Genomic DNA, 22,447 nt, shown 5'->3' with positions numbered 1-22,447 from the left:
AGGGTCAGAGAGACAGAGGGTCAGAGAGACAGAGAGACAGAGGGTCAGAGAGACAGAGAGACAGAGGGTCAGAGAGACAGAGGGTCAGAGAGACAGAGAGACAGAGGGTCAGAGAGACAGAGAGACAGAGGGTCAGAGAGACAGAGAGACAGAGGGTCAGAGAGACAGAGAGACAGAGGGTCAGAGAGACAGAGGGTCAGAGAGACAGAGAGACAGAGGGTCAGAGAGACAGAGAGACAGAGGGTCAGAGAGACAGAGAGACAGAGGGTCAGAGAGACAGAGGGTCAGAGAGACAGAGAGACAGAGGGTCAGAGAGACAGAGAGACAGAGGGTCAGAGAGACAGAGGGTCAGAGAGACAGAGGGTCAGAGAGACAGAGAGACAGAGGGTCAGAGAGACAGAGGGTCAGAGAGACAGAGAGACAGAGGGTCAGAGAGACAGAGAGACAGAGGGTCAGAGAGACAGAGAGACAGAGGGTCAGAGAGACAGAGGGTCAGAGAGACAGAGAGACAGAGGGTCAGAGAGACAGAGAGACAGAGGGTCAGAGAGACAGAGAGACAGAGGGTCAGAGAGACAGAGGGTCAGAGAGACAGAGAGACAGAGGGTCAGAGAGACAGAGAGACAGAGGGTCAGAGAGACAGAGGGTCAGAGAGACAGAGGGTCAGAGAGACAGAGAGACAGAGGGTCAGAGAGACAGAGGGTCAGAGAGACAGAGGGTCAGAGAGACAGAGAGACAGAGGGTCAGAGAGACAGAGGGTCAGAGAGACAGAGAGACAGAGGGTCAGAGAGACAGAGAGACAGAGGGTCAGAGAGACAGAGGGTCAGAGAGACAGAGAGACAGAGGGTCAGAGAGACAGAGAGACAGAGGGTCAGAGAGACAGAGAGACAGAGGGTCAGAGAGACAGAGAGACAGAGGGTCAGAGAGACAGAGAGACAGAGGGTCAGAGAGACAGAGGGTCAGAGAGACAGAGGGTCAGAGAGACAGAGAGACAGAGGGTCAGAGAGACAGAGAGACAGAGTGTCAGAGAGACAGAGACAGAAAGACAGAGCGTCAGAGAGACAGACAGACAGAGCATCAGAGAGACAGAGAGACAGACAGACAGAGAGACAGAGCGTCAGAGAGACAGACAGAGAGACAGAGAGACAGAGGGTCAGAGAGACAGAGACAGAAAGACAGAGCGTTAGAGAGACAGACAGACAGAGCATCAGAGAGACAGAGAGACATAGCGTCAGAGATACAGAGCGTCAGAGAGACAGAGACAGAGAGACAAAGGGTCAGAGAGACAGACAGAGAGACAGAGGGTCAGAGAGACAGAGAGACAGAGGGTCAGAGAGACAGAGAGACAGAGCGTCAGAGAGACAAAGGGACAGAGGGTCAGAGAGACAGAGAGACAGAGCGTCAGAGAGACAGAGGGTCAGAGAAACAGAGAGACAGAGCGTCAGAGAGACAGAGACAGAGGGTCAGAGAGACAGAGCGTCAGAGAGACAGAGAGACAGAGTGTCAGAGAGACAAAGGGACAGAGGGTCAGAGAGACAGAGAGACAGAGCGTCAGAGAGACAGAGGGTCAGAGAAACAGAGAGACAGAGCGTCAGAGAGACAGAGACAGAGGGTCAGAGAGACAGAGCGTCAGAGAGACAGAGAGACAGAGTGTCAGAGAGACAGAGACAGAAAGACAGAGCGTTAGAGAGACAGACAGACAGAGAGACATAGCGTCAGAGAGACAGAGACAGAGAGACAAAGGGTCAGAGAGACAGACAGAGAGACAGAGAGACAGAGGGTCAGAGAGACAGAGAGACAGAGAGACAGAGGGTCAGAGAGACAGAGAGACAGAGCGTCAGAGAGACAGAGAGACAGAGCGTCAGAGAGACCGAGCGTCAGAGAGACAGAGAGACAGAGAGACAGCGCGTCAGAGAGACAGAGACAAAAAGACAGAGCGTCAGAGAGACAGAGCGTCAGAGAGACAGAGAGACAGAGTCCATGGCTGCTCCCCGCCCTGGTTTGTCCTCCTAAATACCCGCTGACCTGCTTTCTCTAAGCTCATCTGTCCGGCCTCCTCGCTGACCAACTTAATAAAAAAGACATTTTGTGGGACAGTTACATGAACAACAGTCCTTATTGGAAACGGTGTCCTCACTGTCTCTCTGTGTCTCCATGTGGACGTGTGGGACTATTAGAACAGGAAATCAAGACATGTTTGTGTAGTGAATGAGATGAGGCAGTGATTTTCAGCTCGTTCTCTGCCTGGTTGTCTTCTCGTCCTGTCCTCATCTACGTGTTATGTGCTGCTCTCACCCTTTTAATTTGTATTTCCCCTGAAGAAAATGTACAGAATTTTTGAATCACAAAATTTTCCCCCAAAAACCCAGATAACCAACAGACTTAACAAACTGGTTAAGAAGGCCGGCTCCATCATTGGCTGCAAACTGGACAGTCTGGAAAAGGTGGTGGAGAGGAGGACGCTGAGGAAACTATTATCCATATTGGATAATCCTGACCACCCTCTCCACCTGCTGCAGGGACAGAGGAGGACGTTCTCCAAAAGACTCATCCAGCTCCGCTGTCACAAGGACAGATACAGGAGATCATTCCTGATACAGGAGATCATTCCTGATACAGGAGATGGTTCCTGATACAGGAGATCATTCCAGATACAGGAGATCATTCCTGATACAGGAGATGGTTCCAGATACAGGAGATCATTCCAGACACAGGAGATCATTCCAGATACAGGAGATCATTTCCAGATACAGGAGATCATTTCTGATACAGGAAATGGTTCCAGATACAGGAGATCGTTCCTGATACAGGAGATCATTCCAGATACAGGAGATCATTCCTGATACAGGAGATCATTCCAGATACAGGAGATCATTCCAGATACAGGAGATCGTTCCTGATACAGGAGATCGTTCCAGATACAGGAGATCATTCCAGATACAGGAGATCATTCCAGATACAGGAGATCGTTCCAGATGCAGGAGATCGTTCCAGATACAGGAGATCATTCCTGATACAGGAGATCATTCCAGATAAAGGAGATCATTCCAGATACAGAAGATCATTCCTGATACAGGAGATCATTCCAGATACAGGAGATCATTGATACAGGAGATCATTCCAGATACAGGAGATCATTCCTGATACAGAAGATCATTCCTGATACAGGAGATCATTCCTGATACAGAAGATCATTCCAGATAAAGGAGATCATTCCAGATACAGTAGATCATTCCTGATACAGGAGATCGTTCCAGATACAGGAGATCGTTCCAGATACAGGAGATCATTCCTGATACAGGAGATCGTTCCAGATACAGGAGATCATTCCAGATACAGGAGATCATTTCTGTTACAGGAAATGGTTCCAGATACAGGAGATCATTCCAGATACAGGAGATCATTCCTGATACAGGAGATCGTTCCAGATACAGGAGATCATTCCTGATACAGGAGATCGTTCCAGATGCAGGAGATCGTTCCAGATACAGGAGATCATTCCAGATACAGGAGATCATTCCAGATACAGGAGATCATTTCTGATACAGGAAATGGTTCCAGATACAGGAGATCGTTCCAGATACAGGAGATCATTCCTGATACAGGAGATCGTTCCAGATGCAGGAGATCGTTCCAGACGCAGGAGATCGTTCCTGATACAGGAGATCATTCCAGATACAGGAGATCATTTCCAGATACAGGAGATCATTTCTGATACAGGAGATCATTCCAGATACAGGAGATCATTCCAGATACAGGAGATCATTCCTGATACAGGAGATCATTCCAGATACAGGAGATCATTCCTGATACAGGAGATCATTTCCAGATACAGGAGATCATTTCTGATACAGGAGATCATTCCAGATACAGGAGATCATTCCAGATACAGGAGATCATTCCTGATACAGGAGATCGTTCCAGATACAGGAGATCATTCCAGATACAGGAGATCATTCCAGATACAGGAGATCATTCCTGATACAGGAGATCGTTCCAGATGCAGGAGATCGTTCCAGATACAGGAGATCATTCCTGATACAGGAGATAATTCCAGATACAGGAGATCATTCCTGATACAGGAGATCGTTCCAGATGCAGGAGATCGTTCCAGATACAGGAGATCATTCCTGATACAGGAGATCATTCCAGATAAAGGAGATCATTCCAGATACAGAAGATCATTCCTGATACAGGAGATCATTCCAGATACAGGAGATCATTGATACAGGAGATCATTCCAGATACAGGAGATCATTCCTGATACAGAAGATCATTCCTGATACAGGAGATCATTCCTGATACAGAAGATCATTCCAGATAAAGGAGATCATTCCAGATACAGTAGATCATTCCTGATACAGGAGATCGTTCCAGATACAGGAGATCATTCCTGATACAGGAGATCATTCCAGATACAGGAGATCATTCCTGATACAGGAGATCGTTCCAGGTGCAGGAGATCGTTCCAGATACAGGAGATCATTCCTGATACAGGAGATCATTCGTGATACAGGAGATCATTCCTGATAAAGGAGATCATTCCAGATACAGAAGATCATTCCTGATACAGGAGATCGTTCCAGATACAGGAGATCATTCCAGATACAGGAGATCATTTCTGTTACAGGAAATGGTTCCAGATACAGGAGATCATTCCAGATACAGGAGATCATTCCTGATACAGGAGATCGTTCCAGATGCAGGAGATCGTTCCAGATACAGGAGATCATTCCTGATACAGGAGATCGTTCCAGATACAGGAGATCATTCCTGATACAGGAGATCGTTCCAGATGCAGGAGATCGTTCCAGATACAGGAGATCATTCCAGATACAGGAGATCATTTCTGATACAGGAAATGGTTCCAGATACAGGAGATCGTTCCAGATACAGGAGATCGTTCCAGATACAGGAGATCATTCCACATACAGGAGATCATTCCTGATACAGGAGATAATTCCTGATACAGGAGATCATTTCCAGATACAGGAGATCATTTCTGATAGAGGAGATGGTTCCAGATACAGGAGATGGTTCTAGATACAGGAGATCATTCCAGATACAGGAGATCATTCCTGATACAGGAGATCATTCCTGATACAGGAGATGGTTCCTGATACAGGAGATCATTCCAGATACAGGAGATCATTCCTGATACAGGAGATAATTCCTGATACAGGAGATAATTCCTGATACAGGAGATTTATTCCTGATACAGGAGATCATTCCTGATACAGGAGATTTATTCCTGATACAGGAGATCGTTCCTGATACAGGAGATCGTTCCTGATACAGGAGATCATTCCTGCCCACTGCAATAAGACTGCACAATAACTCCCCTTTGGCAAAATCCATCCTATTAATCCATCCATCCACCTACCTGTATATCTATATATAGCTACAAAACGGGACAAAGAATAAACGTGAAGGTCCAGACAGGTGAAAGAATAAGGGGAAACTTTTTCAACATATTTGGACAACCAAACTTTTGATCCTCTTTAAATCGGTCCGTGCCGATGCTGTGATATTCTCAAACAAATCAGACACGTTGTCATTTTATGACAAATAAATTTCAACAAAAACATCAGCTAAAAAACGATGTGCACCCCTACATTTTGTCCCTCGGGAGTGGTCGGTTCAACGTCCTCTGTAGAGTCTGGTGTCATTACAACAAGATCTAAAGAGCTCTCTACGGCACTACTTCATCTCAACAGTAAGAGAGCTGGATAGGAAGAACATGGGGCACACAATGTTTCATCAATAAGCCCTACGCGACAATGTTAATAGATATATTAGTAAATGGAATAAACTGGTCACACACATCCCTTGTCTTTCCTTTTAGTAGCATCCATTACAATATACAAGATAAACATCATAAAACGGTATGAGCTTCTATTTAATACTATCAAAAACAATACAGAAGGTGCTTATCGGTACTTATCCATATTCGTTAAAAGTGAAAAGAGTAAAATATTATCTAGACTGACTGTAAGTTGCCCGTTTGAAACATGTGAAAACATGCTTCAAACAGATCTTCAGTCTTTGCATGTTAATGCTGAACTGGAAGTGAACATTTCAACAGGATTAATAACCACACAAGTAAATTCACCAAGGAACGGCTCAAATGATGAAATGGGCTATAACAGAATGACCAAGATCCATGACATGAAACCTTCAAACACTTTGCAGCTGAAGGAATTTTGCATGAAAGCGTTTTCAAAAACTTCAGCAAACTGATATACGAGACGGATGGACAATTATCCAAAACATCTACAACAAGTTATTTCTGCTAAAAGGGGCACAATTTGACTCTGAGACTAAGGCTGTACTTACCTTTTCTACAGGAATATATCCATTGATATTTTAGTTGAAAAAATGATTGAAATAGCGTCTTTCCCTCGTCGTTATATTCAAGTAGAGCACCTTTATATTTAGGTACTACTTCAAAGAGACTCAAATATTTGTCCAAATATATATATAAAAAAACAAAAACATTTCGGGGTCTGCACCGACATTTTTACTTTTTTTCACATGACTGTACAACTTATTATAATCAAAATACAACTTGTGGAAAACAGCTCTCATTTCAGCCATTATTTGTCTATTTACAGACTTATCAGATGAGCCCCAACAGATCTGAGGTCAGCAAACCAGAAGCCTTTTTGGTTCAGTTGGTAAAGAAAATTTGAAGAAATGAAAAAAGGCTCATCACAGTTTTCTAAAACATTCAAAAATGTATTTTTTGTCGAACAAATCTGCAAAACCCCAAAATATTAAAGTAGAAGTGAGGATTTTTCTCTGAAAGTCTGCACAGAAAAGTGAAATATAGCAGAATGCTGCTTCAAAACTACTCCAACAAGTATAATTTAATAAACTTACTTACTGCCTCCTGGTTGCATGTCTCTGCTTTAATTAGGTTGCATTTAGATCCACGGCTGCCAAGACTCATATAATATACTGTATGTAGTGAATACTCTGTTTATCTGTTCACATGCTTGGCTCATAAAGCTGATTCTGACACAACACAATGTTTCAGCTATGATTGTAGACGATACTTCAAATATAGATGTTGCTGCCAAGAAACTCCAAATTCCATAATGTGGGTGTTTGACTCGATATCATCAACCCGACAGCACAAAAGATCTTTACATTCACCACAGTTTCAAGGTGGTCACCGATTTAGTTTCATGTAATCACGATCTCACCTTCTGTTCCTGAGTTATGAAGTTAAACTATGTCCAGAACAGCATTTTTGAGGAATATTTTCATTTGACAGTGAAGTTGACCTTTGACCTTTTGCATATAAAATGTCATCATCTCATAATTTTATCCGATTAGATTTTTGAATTTTTTTTTTTTTATAAGTGTATTAACCCTTGAGTTATAACCACAAATGTGTTCATCTTATTTATTTTATATCTTTAAGGTTAATATAATTTTAGTCAGTAACTAACAAGGTCAGCTTGTTCCAGCTCTTCATTAACTCTATATGATGTTTACACATTGGTATGTTGGAAACTTTAGAATCTGCTATAGGATTTATACCGTTGCTCTCAACATGCAGAAACTTCTCAATTGACCCTCAGGCCATCTGTCTTTGTCTTTTCCCAGGATCCCTCAGTGCAGAAGGTGGGCGGAGGCAGGAAGAAAACTGTGTCCTTCAGCAGCATGCCCTCTGAGAAGAAGGTAGGTTGGAAATGAATAATACAAAATCTATCAACCAGGGGAATATTTCACAAAAACAGACCTAAGAAATCCAGAATAACCAAATACAGTAAGGCCTAACCTAGTCTACTCAATTCAATGCAGTTTTATTTATATAGTGCCAAATCTCAACAAGTCATTTACAGGCACTTAACATGGTAAACAGTACAACAGAACTTTACAACATTACACAGAGGAAACCAACAATTCAAAAATTCCCACGTGAGCATTTTGGGGGGAAAAAAACATCCTTCCAACAGGAAGAATTGAGCAGGTGCAATTAATTCAGATAAATTCACATATAAAGCTGATGTGGAAACAGAGGACACACGTGCTTCATATTTTACTTTTAGTGAGCAACAGCTCTTAATGGAAGGGTATGTGGAGGTAAATGACAAAATACATTAAAAAAGAAACACAGCTGCTGTAGTTAAAGAGTGAGAAAAGGTGTGTCAGACAATAGTGGACTGACAAAATACGTTCGTATCCTAAAATAAACATTTCCAATCACTGATCCTTACTGAAACTGCCATCACAAAACCCGTCAAGCAGTTTTTTGTCATTTAGTCTGATTCATTAGTATGCACCTTGCCTTAAAAGCAGGCAGTGGAAGTTAATGTTACCGTCTGGCAAAGAAAAGAGCTTCTGACGATCACTGACTTCCACTGCTCACCAACAAGGCACGTACAACCGAGAATTTAAGTAATTCTGACTGTTTCAGTTTCCAGCAGTGGTTCAAACATATTTTTAGGATACTAACGCATTCAATCAGTCCCTGTCAGCCTGCCGCACCTTTTCTTGCTCTTCAATTACATCAACAGTGTTTCCTTTTTTTTGTCCTCTACCTCTTCATACACTTCCATTATGAGCTGTTGCTCACTGGGAGATAAGTATTTAGCTCGCCTCTTATCCATTTCCTTATCAGTGAATCAGAGTCTTTTGAAGAGAGCTGTGAATGCATATTTTTACAGATTAATTACACCTGGCTTGGTCTAGCTGCACCTGATCAGCCAGGTTTGGCAATTGTGAAACCAATTACGCCAGGATGCACTGATGAAATGCGATCAAGCCTCGCCTTACTCTGTTATCCTGGATGTCTTAGTTCTGCTAATGTGAAACAGCCCTGGTCTTAAGCAAGCTAACAGTTGGATCAATGATAACTGCTTTCATGAAACTGATTTGAGGCTTAATTCAGGCGGGAAATCTGAATATCGGAATCTTGGCTTAATCCCTTATCTCAGTTTTGTGAAATAGGGCCCAGTTTTTTAAACCTCTTTCCACATGTAAACAAATGTGCATATGCCAATCAATATTCAGGGTGATTAGGTCAAATGGCAAGTATCACTGGATAGAGATCCAGGCCTGATCCTGGGGGCGCCTATCCAGATTTACTGTTATATTATTAACTGTTTTATGTAAAAACAGGTTTGTTTGGAAAGCTGTAGGAAGTTTGCGTTTTTTGCCCCAATATATGCTGTTGTTTAGTCACAACGGACACGTTAAAACAAATTATGCCAGGTAGACCAAAACATAAAAGATTCTATTTGAATTTAAAAAAGTAAACTTTTTTGTACTTTTGCAAGTAAACAATAAAGATGTTCTGTTCCAGGTGAGCAGTGCAGCCGACTGTTTGGCGTTTATGCAAGGTGGGTGTGAACTGAAAAAGATCCGACCCAACTCCAGGGTTTACTGTCGGTTCTACACCCTGGACCCAGACCTCAGCTGCTTACGCTGGGAGCCGTCCAAGAAGGATGCTGATCGGGCTCGGCTGGACGTCTCCAGCATCCGGGAGGTTCGAACCGGGAAGAGCACAGAGACCTTTCTCCATAACGGTCCTCTCTCTGAACACCTGGCTGAGGAAGCTGCCTTTTCTGTCATACATGGGGATGACTACCAAGTAAGAAGGGAAGAGTTAGAAGTTGATACATGTAATGAAGTTGCGAGATGAGTGTTAAAAGATCCATACAAATTGATAAAGATATACGGTAAAGAAATAATGAACTACGATTTATTATTTGCTCCCTACAGTCTCTAGACTTGGTTGCATTGTCGGCAGATGTGGCCAACATCTGGGTGACAGGCCTTCGATACCTCTTGGCCCATCCATCAATTATTGGAGGGGCTGGGGGAGGTGCAGGAGGAGGACCAGGTGACGGAGGGGGCATGGCAGTAGAGGGCAGCCTGGGAAGCCAGATGAGGAGCGAGTGGTTGGCAGCAGAGTTCTCCCCGGTGGATGAAGATGGCTACGGCATCATATCGGAGGATGTAGCAGTTGCCACCATCTGTAAACTGTGCCCTGGCATCAAGGAGACCAAGGTAATCCCTTACACTTTAATGCGTTTGCTCCATGCAAATATGAATTTTGATAAATTGTGTATTTGTGGCCCGGAAAACTGGGTTTGCCTGTTGCATTGGCGATAAAACATGAAGCCCCGCCAAGTGCACAAATGCATTATACTGAAATCATTAGAGAAATATCATCTGATTCTGTGTGCACCTCTGCGCTGTGACAGTTAACAGTGAGTTTGTAGCTCATTGTTTTGGTTTTCCACCAGGCTAAAAAATAAATACTGGGACCTTTATAACCATTATTGACTTTAAAGAGGCATTGGAAGCCAACATCATGGGATATCGAATGGCCATGCCTAAATGACTGGGAAATTAATTTGTGGTAAATTAAGACCCTAAAGATAGTTGTTTTTTATGAAAATTATTAGTGACTCCGGTGGGATGATGCTCATTTAGAATTTGATGCCAGCAACACATGAAAAAAGTAGGGATCCCAAACAGCATTCTGCACGTATTCCAACAGCATGGTTCTCTAGTAGAAGAGTCCGCTGATAAACTGGCCTCCTGCAGTCCAGACCTGTCAATCATTGAAAACATCTGGAGCATCAGGACATGAACAATACAACAAAGGAGACCCTGAACTGTTGAGCAGCTGAAATCCTCTATCAGGCAAGGATGGGACCACATTTCACTTTCAAAACTCCAGAAACTGGTTTCCTCGGTTCCCAAACATTTCCAGAGTGTTGTTAAAAGAAGAGTTGATGCAGCTCAGTGGTGAACATGATCCTGGAACAACTTTATTGAAACATTTAGCTGCCGCCAAATTCAAAATGAGCTCATATTTTTCATACAACAATACAGTTCTTAGTATTAACATTTGCTTACTTGTCTTTGCTGTATTTTCAGTTAAATATGTTTTTACAATGTTTGCAATTCTGTTTTTATTTACATTTAACACAGCGTCCCAACATTTTTGGAAACGGGGTTGTATTATGATAAAACTGAAAAATGGAGCCTCATAATATTTAACTCATTTAACCGAGGACGTTCAGTGAAACACTATTCATAGAAAACATACCACACTTAAAGGATAAAATAGTGAATGTAGAGTTCTACCATAATGCTTGATTTAGCAGGTAGCTATAGGTTTTAGACACAGGAAGCTAAAAATACAGCTGCCCACATACCTTGCATTAACAAACCTGAGATACTGTTTTTCAAAAAGCAAAGAAGAAACACTCTGTCATGTGCTGCAATAACATCTCTGTAATCATGTCAAAACTGCAGATTGCATAACTCTCTATTCACTTCAGGTACCACCACTGCAAGAATAGTGAGTTTATTAATGGTCTCTTTGGAGCTGCAGAATATTTAATCCCTCAAGGCAAGAGGTTTGTTGCTTTTCTGCCTTTGTTAGTTTGGATTTCTGATGTGCAGCCTCACAAAGGTCAGTTACTTCTCCCACTTTCTGATCCCTCCCTCCCATCCTCCCGACACACAGACAGACTGACCCTAGAAACATACTGAGGAAGAAATCTGTGCTGGCACAGACAAGTGGGAAAAAAAAGATATTCACGGGGGATTTCTGCAAGCTCGGGCGGTGCACAGAAGATAAAACGATAGAGATAAGAGGAGGAAAACGACCAAAAAACACGTAATAAAAAAGACATTAAGAGAGGACAAAGGAGGCCATTGTATTCTATCATTTAAAGTGGGTCACTGTAATCCTTAGTGAAGTCACTGCAGCTCTCGCTCAACTAACTGTCTACATTTGTTCCTACCTGACTCTCCTCTCTTTTATCCAGTTTCTTTTTCTTCTTTCCACAGGTACGTCTACGTTTCAAGGAGATCCAGCGCAGCAAGGAGAAGTTGACCTCGCATGTGACACGTGAGGAGTTCCAGGAGGCCTACTGCGAGCTTTGCACCCGGCCCGATGTTTACTTCCTACTGGTGCAACTGTCTAAAGACCGTGAGTGTTTGGACCCTCATGATCTGCGCCTCTTTTTGGAGACGGAGCAGGGTCTGTCTCTGGCCACAACCGAGGGCTGCTGGGAGCTCTTGAGGCGATATGAGCCCTCCACCCAGGGCAAGGAGAAAGGGCTGCTGGGTCTGGACGGATTCGCCCGCTACCTGCAATCCCCCGAATGTCAGCTGCTCGACCCAGAGCACCTCGGTGTTTGCCAGGACATGGACATGCCTCTGTCCCACTACTACATCAGGTGTGTTAGACGGTTAACAAGTCACCTTCAAATAAAAATGCACTCTGTTAATCCTCGCATTGTTTTTGCTGTAATTATAAAAGCCACCGAGGGGTTTTTGTAGAGGAACCACGATCAAAGTTCATAATTATGATACAGACAAATTTAGCTCACCTCTTGGTCTTGATCTTCGACATTACCCACGGTCACTATCATAAAATGCAACATTTTAATAACCCTAAAAAAACATTGTGTCAGAATTTCTTTTTTCTTTTTTCCTCCACCATTACCCATCTCACAAGCCATGAGATTTACCTGCTGCTCTTTGGAGTGGCTCAGGCTGGAAACCACTTGGCTCAACCAACTAAATGTTGCATCATACATAAGATTTCTTGTTATCATTCAACTCAATTTGGTTCAATTCAATGCAGTCCAATTCAGTTCAGTTCAATTAAATTCAATTACATTTATTTTAGTTATTTATACAGTGCTAAATGATCTTTTTTTTTGGACTTTTTTCCTCAGCACCTCGTACCGCTCCTACTTGCTGGACGATCAGGTCCATGGCAGAGCAGACCTGGGAGGGCTGATCAAGGCCCTGCAGTCGGGCTTCCGATGCCTGGAGCTGGGGGTCACTGATGGCCCAGAGGGGGAACCTCTGCTTGGGGTTGACTATGGGCCGGATATCCCCCGACACCATCATCATCACCACCACCATGCACCCGTCACTATCCGCTCCGCTCTGGAGGTGGTCAATAAATATGCTTTCCTGACATCTCAGTACCCACTCTTGGTGTACTTGTGTCAGCGTTGCTCTGCAGCCCAACAGCGCACCATGGCACAGCACCTAAAGAAGGTATTTGGATCTCGTCTTTACACTCCAGAAGCACTGCCGGTTTGCTCAGGAGGGCGAGCCACAACCTTACCCTCCCCTGAGCAGCTGAAGGGACGCATCCTGATAGTAGGGAAGAAGCTGCCTCCAGAGCAGGATGGGTCTGACGGGGAGGTGTCTGAGGAAGATGAGGAGATAGGGGGAGGAGGGCCTCTGGCAGGACGGAGAATGACAATTCCTGGCGAGGAGGATCTTGGTGTGGTCTTGGTGGTGCCTCCACCCTCTCAACCCAGGAAGCTCCGTCTCCACAAAGAGCTGTCAGACCTGGTGGCCATAGCTCGGACTGGCAGTCGCAGCTTCTACACCCAGAGAGCCAGTCACAAGCAGTCACCCCCCAGCAGTCCTTCCTCTCCCAGCACGCCGATGCCTCCGGAGCCACCTTGCTGGACATTGTGCTCGCTGGGTGAAGGAGAGGCTGGGCGGCTGACCAGCGAGAGCCCTGAGGACCTTGTAATGTTCACCAAGCGTACCCTAACCAGGGTACGGCCCAGCTCGGTGCGCCTGGACTCCAGCAATCCCAACCCGCAAGGACACTGGAAAGGAGGGGTCCAGCTCGTGGCCTTGAACCAGCAGACCCCTGGCGCCATGCTCGACCTTCACAGAGGTCGCTTCTTACAGAACGGAGGGTGTGGCTATGTTGTCCGACCTGCTGTAATGAGGGATGAGGTGTCATATTTCAGTGCCCACACGCAGGGCTGCGTGCCAGGAGTCCCACCTCAAACTCTACGCATTAAGGTCCGAATGTTATTCTGTTTTCTGAATGTATTCAGTCTTCAATGAACATTTTTCTATGTTAATGTCTGTCTTCAAACTAAATTCAGGTACCCAAATCCACACCGAAACAAGTATTGCTTGCTTTTATCATTCCTCTTTGGTCTTTGCACAATCGAATTTAGTTTAAATTGTCAAATATGAACAAGCTATGCCTTCTTCACTGTCCTTCAGTTTCAAGGTTTGGTCCTCCAAACTTTTCTCTGACAAAGAAGATGCTTTTTTCACCAAAATGTCCTGGTTCTAGACCCGGTTCTGTTCTGGAATCATGGAACCAGGGTGTCAACCTACCTGGAGGTCTGGGAAGATCATGATGGCAAACCTTGTATCACAAGCTTTTTACATCTTATTTCAAGTATTTACAGCAAGTGGATGCAAGACAAATGCTTTGTAAAATGTTTTTATTTTCGGACCTTTTCATTGTTTCCCACCACCCACAGATGACATCATCGTGGTTTGTGCTCTGTGCTAATAGTTTGTCAAACCAACATTTTTGGAGTTTCAAAGCTGCCTGTAATCCACGGCTTGCTCAGTTTTGCATGACTGAAAAGAATCACAAACTGTGGTTGTCCTCAATGAGCTCAATCTACTGCCGCTTAACAAAACACTCAGTTCAAATATGAGGCCTTTTGACAACACATGCATAGCATTTAGAAAAATAACTGCAAAACACAATCACCAGCAGATACTGTATATGGAATAGTGTCTGAATCCTGTGATCAAAATGTTTAAGCAAGTGAACAAAAAACCTCAAAAACATTTAGTTCATGTTCCAACATCACTGTTGCATAGTCACCTTCATGAGTCACCAAGTCAACAACAACAATGTCCTACCCTGTCCATCACTTTTTAAAATATTTCCTGATAACATTTTAATTGTGGTCTGTGCTACTTTTGTGGATTTTATTTTTATTGTTTTAATTGCTTGTAATTTGTCCACCTCCATGCGTCTCCTTAAGATGTACAAAGCCCCTTTACAACCTTTAATCCCAGATTTCCAAAAGTACTTTCAAACTATTGTGCAAATTAAAAAGAATAATACAAAAAAATACAACCAAGAAAGCCATCATAAGTGTTTGATATCTGACAATATCAACTAAATGAATGAAAACATCTGGCTCAACTTTTTTATCTTGTTAATATGAAGCTTCACCTCTAATGGACACTTTAAAAATATTACCCGGCATTTCTTTTAGACAAAATTGTTTGACTTCAAAAAAATATTGTGAAATACGTTGTGAAAAATAGTAATGAATTCAAAACGAGCTCCTTTGTGTTCCACTGTGCAGGTCATCAGTGCCCATAACCTTCCTAAGCCTCAGGGATCTGGGGCTAAGGGAGAGGTCATCGAACCATACGTGGTTCTGGAGCTGCATGGCGTACCTGCTGACTGCGCCGAGCAGCGGACTCGCACTGCCGCTCAGAACCAGGACGACCCGCTGTTCGACGAGACGTTTGAGTTTCAAGTAAGCCAAAGAAAGCACAAACAGACGAAACAAAGATTGAATAGAGGTTGTTTCCGTGTTGCGGGGCCTGCACCCCAAAAGGCTCGGCCTCCTCTGATTTTTAGCTGCAGTCATAGACTGAATAAAAAAGTAGACGCAGCTTCCAGGTCTGAAAAATGAGGCCAGTGTGGAACTGCCTTAAACTGCGATACCAGCGACGGGTTGGCTCCGAAATGGTTTCATAGACTCTCATTCAACTTCTCTCATGAAATGCATCATCAATTGGATATTTTTTTTAAATGGTGAAATGACCTGCACTTATATAGTGTTTTTGCACCTCACGGTCTCAAAGCGCTTTCCAGTTTGCCTCCCATTCACCCACTCACACACACATTCACACCAATGGCGGCTGAGCCGCCATGTGAGGTGCCTGCCTGCTGTCATAAGCAACTTAATGTGTTTGGCATGTGGACATGAAGAACCAGGGATCAAACCACCAACCTTTTGAAAAAGCGCCATTTTACGTGGCATGTTTGTTTGATTGACAGGCCTGCTGTGCAGTCAGGTTTCTGGTGGGCCGTAGTGTCCTCGGGTTCCCAATCTGATTGAGTCAGGTCCAAACCACCCCCCCCCCCCCCACACACACACACACACAAACCCAACACCCCACTTAGTCACTTTTTACAAAGCAACATTCTCTTATTTTTTTCTCCTTTGGGATTTGTTCTTAAATAAAAACTAAATCTACGCACACTCAAGAGCACATTAAGCACATTTGAGTGCTGATATGTTTATGCCAAATTATTGGTTATTGCATTTTCTTCAGTTCTACAGTCGTATAATACAGTATTTTATGTACAATTAATTTTTTTTATAATTCTTGATTCAAATAATTGTTGTAATTACTTTATAAAGCATAATGGTTTTGAACAAACACTCCATTAACACTCCAAGGACCTGACAGTTCCACGTTTGACAGCAATCATTTGCTTGTTTGTGAATTATAATTAAATTACAGTGTGATTCTTAATATGTTAAATGAATCTCATAAAGTAAACACATCAATAACATAACAAAGAGGTTTCAGTGTATCTTTATTTTAATTTCTTGAAGTGTTTCTGGGATTGTAAGCAGTGTTGTTCCGTCGTGGGGAACAGGATTGAGGGCTGGCTCTATTTCTGCAGGAGGATACGGGCTGCGAGCTGACGCTTATTTTTGCTTAATGTTTTTTGCGCCATTCTTCTGATACAGCGTTCACTGAATGAACAATGAACATCTTATGAAACTTTAAAATGTTTTTTTTTTTTTCAATTTTACATCCAGTGCTTGCGCTACACTATTAAATATGGCAGCACTTTTGTTCCCTTTCTGCAGCAGCACCTCGGCTTTAGAACCGCTGAAGTTGTTCTTCGGGACTGGATGGACAGATGAGAGCAACGTGTGGTCACAGTTACCTCGGACTTAGTGGGAACAGTTTTACGTAGATGTCGGTTTTACTCAACACTTCATGAGAATCCACTTGCAATAAGCTTTTTTATTCAATTTAAAACGGTTCTCTTATTTGCTCTTGACATAAAACATTTAAGTTTGAAAACAGCATTGCTGCATTTGAAGAATTAAATAAGAAACTATCTATATCCATAATTTTCTTTTGTGAGTGTATGTAATAGTATCATCGCATCATCGTCAGATTGGAGTGCAGACGTGAGGATTAAGAAAAAGAGATTCAGTCTAAGAGAACGTTTTGTGCCTCATCGTCTTTACAGAAGAGCATTCGGTGTGAAACTGATTGAATGAACTGTCACAGAGCTGTTCTGTTCAGCCAGCGGCAGAAAGTAGAGACCATAGAGAACGGCATTGGAGTCATCACTGTATACACACACACACACACACACACACACGCACACACACACACACACACACACACACACACGCACACACACACACACACACACGCACACACACACACACACACTGGCTTGGGGCAAGTCTTCCTTTATAGGAAATGCTGGATTGATGCAGTTTCTACTATAAACATGACACAGATATCAATCCATGTTTTTGTATGTTTGTTATATTTTTTGTGGACATATTTTGGTTCGATACTATCCTAGTGTGGAAATGTCTGTATCGTGAGGATATTTTGGATGATTTACAGATTGAAAGAGAGATGTGGTATTAAAGTCCTGCCTCCTGCCCGGCCCAAATGTGAGCACACATCCTGCCTTTAACTTCATGCAGCTCCAGTGACGTCTTGGACTGTCTTGCACTCTTGTTGTTTTCTAAATTAAAAAATATGAATAAGTGCTCGTTGTTTGGTGAGCTAGCTCCTCCCTTTCACACATATATTGATTGTGCTCTTGGCTTACTTACTATAACATTAGTATTAACTCACTAATTCAGTTAACCTTCAAAACACAAAGTGTCAGAGTGACACAGTTTTTCAAATTTTTCAGAATGAATTTAATTTCCTATGTTCATTTCCTGTTTCCAGGTAAACATGCCGGAACTGGCCTTGCTGCGCTTTGTAGTATTAGACGACGACTACATCGGAGACGATTTCATTGGGCAGTACAGCGTGGCCTTCGAGTGCCTTCAGCCCGGCTACCGAAACGTGCCCCTGCTGGGCCTGGCAGGAGACCCCTTACCCCACACCAGCCTGTTCGTTCACGTGGCGATCACCAACCGGCGAGGAGGCGGGAAGGCTCAGCGGAGAGGCCTGTCGGTGAGGAGGGTGGGTCGGCGAGGGAGGGAGTACGTCTCGCTCAGGCACACTGGCATCAAGGTGGTGGACGAGACTTTCAAACCAGCCGGTGCCTCTCTGAAAGAAGCGACGGACCTGCGAGAGGATGCTCAGGTGAGAAAGAAACTGTTGATAATATAGACAATGTGACTGCTCGTCCAGGAAGGAAGACTATCTCACCAGGTACATTTGTTTTGCTTGTATGTGCAAAGGCTTGGTTTATCAAATTCAGACCATGTAGACCTCCTTACAAAACTAAGATGGCTGCCCTTTGGTGGTCTATGAGGAAAATGTTGTTTGGGATTTTTCTGTTGCAATACTGCAAATGACCACCTGAGTGGCTGAGTCGGGGCGCAGTATCCAGCTCTTTAAATATGCTTTTGTAGTCAAAATGAAATTGATCTGTTTGCAATGAAGGGCATTGAAATGGCAGGATGTCATGCTCGTGTGCTGCAGCATTATAATGCAAGACTGTGGGAATTTGACCAAAAAAACACGCTGAAATGCCTGGTGTGAAGCTGTGTTGTTTTTCAAATTTAGACAGTTGTATACAATTATCAGGCAAGTTGTATTTTTGAGGATTCATTTTATTATTGAACAACTACAGGGCTCTCGGTCAATCTAAAATATTTATAAACCTCAAACCTGAATATTTAAGAAAGTAAAAGTGAGGTTTTGGCTTTCTTATGAGAATATCTATGTGTGGACAAGTATTGGGTAACTATTAGTGTGCAGAATTATTATGCAACTAAATGAAAAACAAAAATGTTCCCATCTCACTTGTTTATTTTCATCTGTTAAAGTGAGAATAATAAACAAACAACTCAAAATGTACAAATAAACATTTCTGACATTTCAAAAAAACAAATCAGTGACCAATATAGCCGCCCTTCTTTTCAATAACAGTAATAATCCTTCCATTCATGGATTCTGTCAGTTTCTTGATCTGTTGATCAACTGTTTGTTCAGCAGCAACCACAACCTCCCAGACTCTGTTCAGAGAGGTTCCTGTCCTCCTTCAGCAGAAACCTCCTGTTTAACCCAAGTTCTCAACAGGGTTTAGGTCTGGTGAGGAAGGAGGCCATGTCATTATTCTTTCATCTTGAAGGCCTGTACTGGTGAGCCACGCAGTGGAGTACTTTCATGGATGTGATGGAGCATCGTCCTGCATAAAGATCATGGTCTTCTTGAAAGATGCAGACTTTCTCCTGAACCACTGCTTGAAGAAAGTGTCTTCTAAAAACAGGTTTGGGAGGTGATTTTGAGTCCATCTTCAACCTGAAAAGGTCCAACTAGCTCATCTTTAATAATACCAGCCCATACCAGTACCCCACCTCCACCTGGCTGGCGTCTGAGTGGAAGTGGAGCTCTGTGCCCGTTACTGATCCGGCCACGGGCCCATCCAGCCACGGACCCATCCATCTGGCCACGGGCCCATCCAGCCACGGGCCCATCCATCTGGTCCAAGAGTCACTCTCATCTCATCGGTCCATGAAACCTTTGAGGAATCTGTCTTCAGATATTTCTTGGCCCCGTCTTAACGTTTGTTCAGTGGTGTCGGGTTTCAGCCTTCCTTCCCTCGGCCAGGTCTCTGAACACTGAGCATCTTGTACTTCTGGGGGCTCCAGGAAGGTTTCAGTTCTGGAATATGACAGCTGGAGGATCACTGCTTCCTGGTAGCTTCACGTTTCATTCTTCTCAAATCTTCAGCAGTTCATTTGCGTCTTTTTTTCTCAACACGTTTCTTGTGACCTTGTTGACTATTTGCAACAAAACGTTTGATGGTTCTGTGATCACGCTACAATATCTGAGCAATTTCAAGAGTGCTGCATCCCTCTGAAAGACTTTTTACAATTTATGACTTTTCAGAGTCCGTTAAATCTCCTTTTTGGCCCGTTTTGCCTCCTGAGGAAAAGAAGCTGCATAATAATAATGCACACCTTGATAGAGGGTGTTGATCTCCTTAGGCCACACCCTCCCTCATTACACTAATACACATCACCTCATATGCTTAAATGCAATAGGCATTCAAGTTTATACAGCTGGAGTTGGAAAATATGCATACAAATGATGATGTGGTCAAAATACTACCTTGCCTAATAATTGTGCACACAGTGTATTAAGATATAGATGGCAGGTGAACGAGCAGCATAGTTCACAGCAATACAAAAAAATTGTTGAATGACATTTTTAAATGCACCCATGCAGAACGCTCGGTAGCTTCCAGTTCAGCAGCATTTGTATGTTCATGCAGTACTTTTATGAACAGTACAAGACAAGTATTTGTTTATATTTCTGTATGAACAGAACCCAAAAAATGTTTTTGGGCTCTTGAAGTCCTGAAATGACCTCTGAGCTGTGATCAGTGGCTGTTCAGCGCTAACTGGTGTCCAAATCAGTGGGTCAAACTCCGACTTGTCCCTTTGTGCCATTCAGCTTTCTGTACTGACGACAATAGATAATCCAGGACTGACAGGTTTCATTTGGAATCTTTTTTTGGAAATGGAAATAAAAACGGTTCCTGAAAAGAGACATTTTTTTTAATTGTCAGTGCTTAAAGCAGCACAAACGCAATTCCTTCATTGTTTTGAGGCAGGAAATCTTAAAATCTGGACACGTACAACAATTTTCACCAGATGCCCGGAGATGTGACCTAGTTTGGTGATCTGACCCCCATGTTCATAGGATGTTTTGTTCTAAAGGTGAGTTGGAGTATCTGAAACTAGCCTCTACCTGTCACTTCTCTGGAGGGTAAATAAGAAAGAGGCAGAGAAGAGGAGTTGACAAAATAGGAGTCAGCGAGAAGAGTGGAGGAGGATTATAAAGCCTCTATAAATACCAGCAAAATGAGAACCTGGTCGCACAGCACCCACCAGCTTACCTCCATCCCAACATGCATGGGAGGGCAATGAGACGCAATCCTCTTTTGCAGTGTATCTTTATCTATTTGGAGATATTTAATGTGATATAAACTTTTTGAAGGTACAAATTCATAAATATGTGGACCCCCTGGCCTTTCCTGTTTCAACATGATACCGTCCCTGTGCAGAAAAATGGTTTACATGAAAACATTTTCCAGTTTGGATTGAAAGGACTTGTCTGACTGACCCAAAGCCCTGACCTCAACCCCGTTCACATTCTTTTGGGATGAAATGAAAGGCAATTGTGGGCCAGACTTTATTTCAATCTTTCTCCACCAATGTTGGGGAAGAAGATTTCTACCAATTGTGTGTCAAAAAACTGGAAGGCGGGAAAAATATATCAGTTTCTTTAAAACTGACAAACATGTTGGATCACCCAGGTACCATCGCACCACAGTTCAGCTCATTTCCACCAAATGTTTCCCTCAAAACATCACAGGAGAACTTAGCATTGACAGAATGACTCTGGGGGACAAATTCACAGCACGCGACCTCATGCACAACATGTGTGTAACTCAGCTGCTGATGTTGATGAGGTGAGGAAACTTGGAGCACAATATTTTTTTTTGCAATAAGATAACAAGATGCCTGCTTCAGTTGTAATGTTCTGATGTCCACATGTTATTGGAAATGTGCAGATTTATGGATTAGATAAATAAATGCCAAATTCCTGTAATTCCTCATCAGTATAAATCACAGCAAAATCCCTATCATCTCATGTATCAGCTAATCCCACCCAATCAGTCTGTCAGACATCCTGCCACACAAACCCATACACACACACACACACACACACACACACACACACACACACGCACACACACACACACACACACACACACACACACACACACACACAAAATCCTACACAAACACACCATTTACTCATTCACAAACAGCTTTTAATCTTCCTGCTTCAATCCTGTTGTCCTCCCCCTCTGATGTGAACTCTCTCCTCTCTGTCTGTCTGCCATGAGTCCAGCTGTGGGCTCATCTGTCATAGTCAGTTATTTCTCATCATGCCTCTCTTGTTGTCTGTACATGCACACATGCAGACACACTCACACTTCCATACAGGTGGGGCATGATAATCGTTAGTTCGGTTGGAGCTCTGCCAGGTGATACTTGTGTTCGGTTTGACAGCAGTGTTCTTCTACTCTTGTGCTTATATGTGCAAAAATAAATCTTCAACCTTTTTTAGGAGGTGACCCATAATAGCAGTTCAGCACATGAATTATTTTCTACCTCTGTCACATCTGCTGACCAACTCACTTCTGCGACACAAGAAGCTTTTGAAAAACGCTCTAAATGCTATGATTTGTCTCTTCCATATTTATGCCATATTGTCTCCCCTCTTTGCCAAATGCGCTTAAACTCAGGCTGATTTCACTGGATTAAAAGCAGCAATGACTGCCATATTGGTTTAATTCACGAGAGACAGCTGATAACAGGGGAATGGAAGGAACATGTGTTTGAATGGGTTA

The 22,447-nt window shown here is 43.1% G+C and overlaps 1 protein-coding gene across 1 annotated transcript in view; it reads left to right on the top strand.

Annotated features, from left to right (window-relative positions):
• The window catches only part of plcl1 (phospholipase C like 1), an 89,012-nt gene that overhangs the window by 56,427 nt on the left and 10,138 nt on the right, over positions 1-22,447 (top strand). The window contains exons 2-8 of the mRNA XM_069177441.1: positions 7,612-7,686; positions 9,314-9,601; positions 9,733-10,020; positions 11,821-12,212; positions 12,717-13,818; positions 15,144-15,320; positions 17,794-18,156. Coding sequence (XP_069033542.1) covers positions 7,612-7,686; positions 9,314-9,601; positions 9,733-10,020; positions 11,821-12,212; positions 12,717-13,818; positions 15,144-15,320; positions 17,794-18,156 — 2,685 coding nt within the window. The remainder of the gene's footprint in view (positions 1-7,611; positions 7,687-9,313; positions 9,602-9,732; positions 10,021-11,820; positions 12,213-12,716; positions 13,819-15,143; positions 15,321-17,793; positions 18,157-22,447) is intronic.

This window comes from Embiotoca jacksoni, unplaced genomic scaffold (assembly GCF_022577435.1).
Source record: "Embiotoca jacksoni isolate LCO1_2020_lvr unplaced genomic scaffold, fEmbJac1.0.p SCAF_72, whole genome shotgun sequence".
Lineage (NCBI taxonomy): Eukaryota > Metazoa > Chordata > Actinopteri > Embiotocidae > Embiotoca > Embiotoca jacksoni.
The sequence above is the reverse complement of the archived record's forward strand: the minus strand, read 5'-3'. Positions and strand labels throughout refer to the sequence as shown.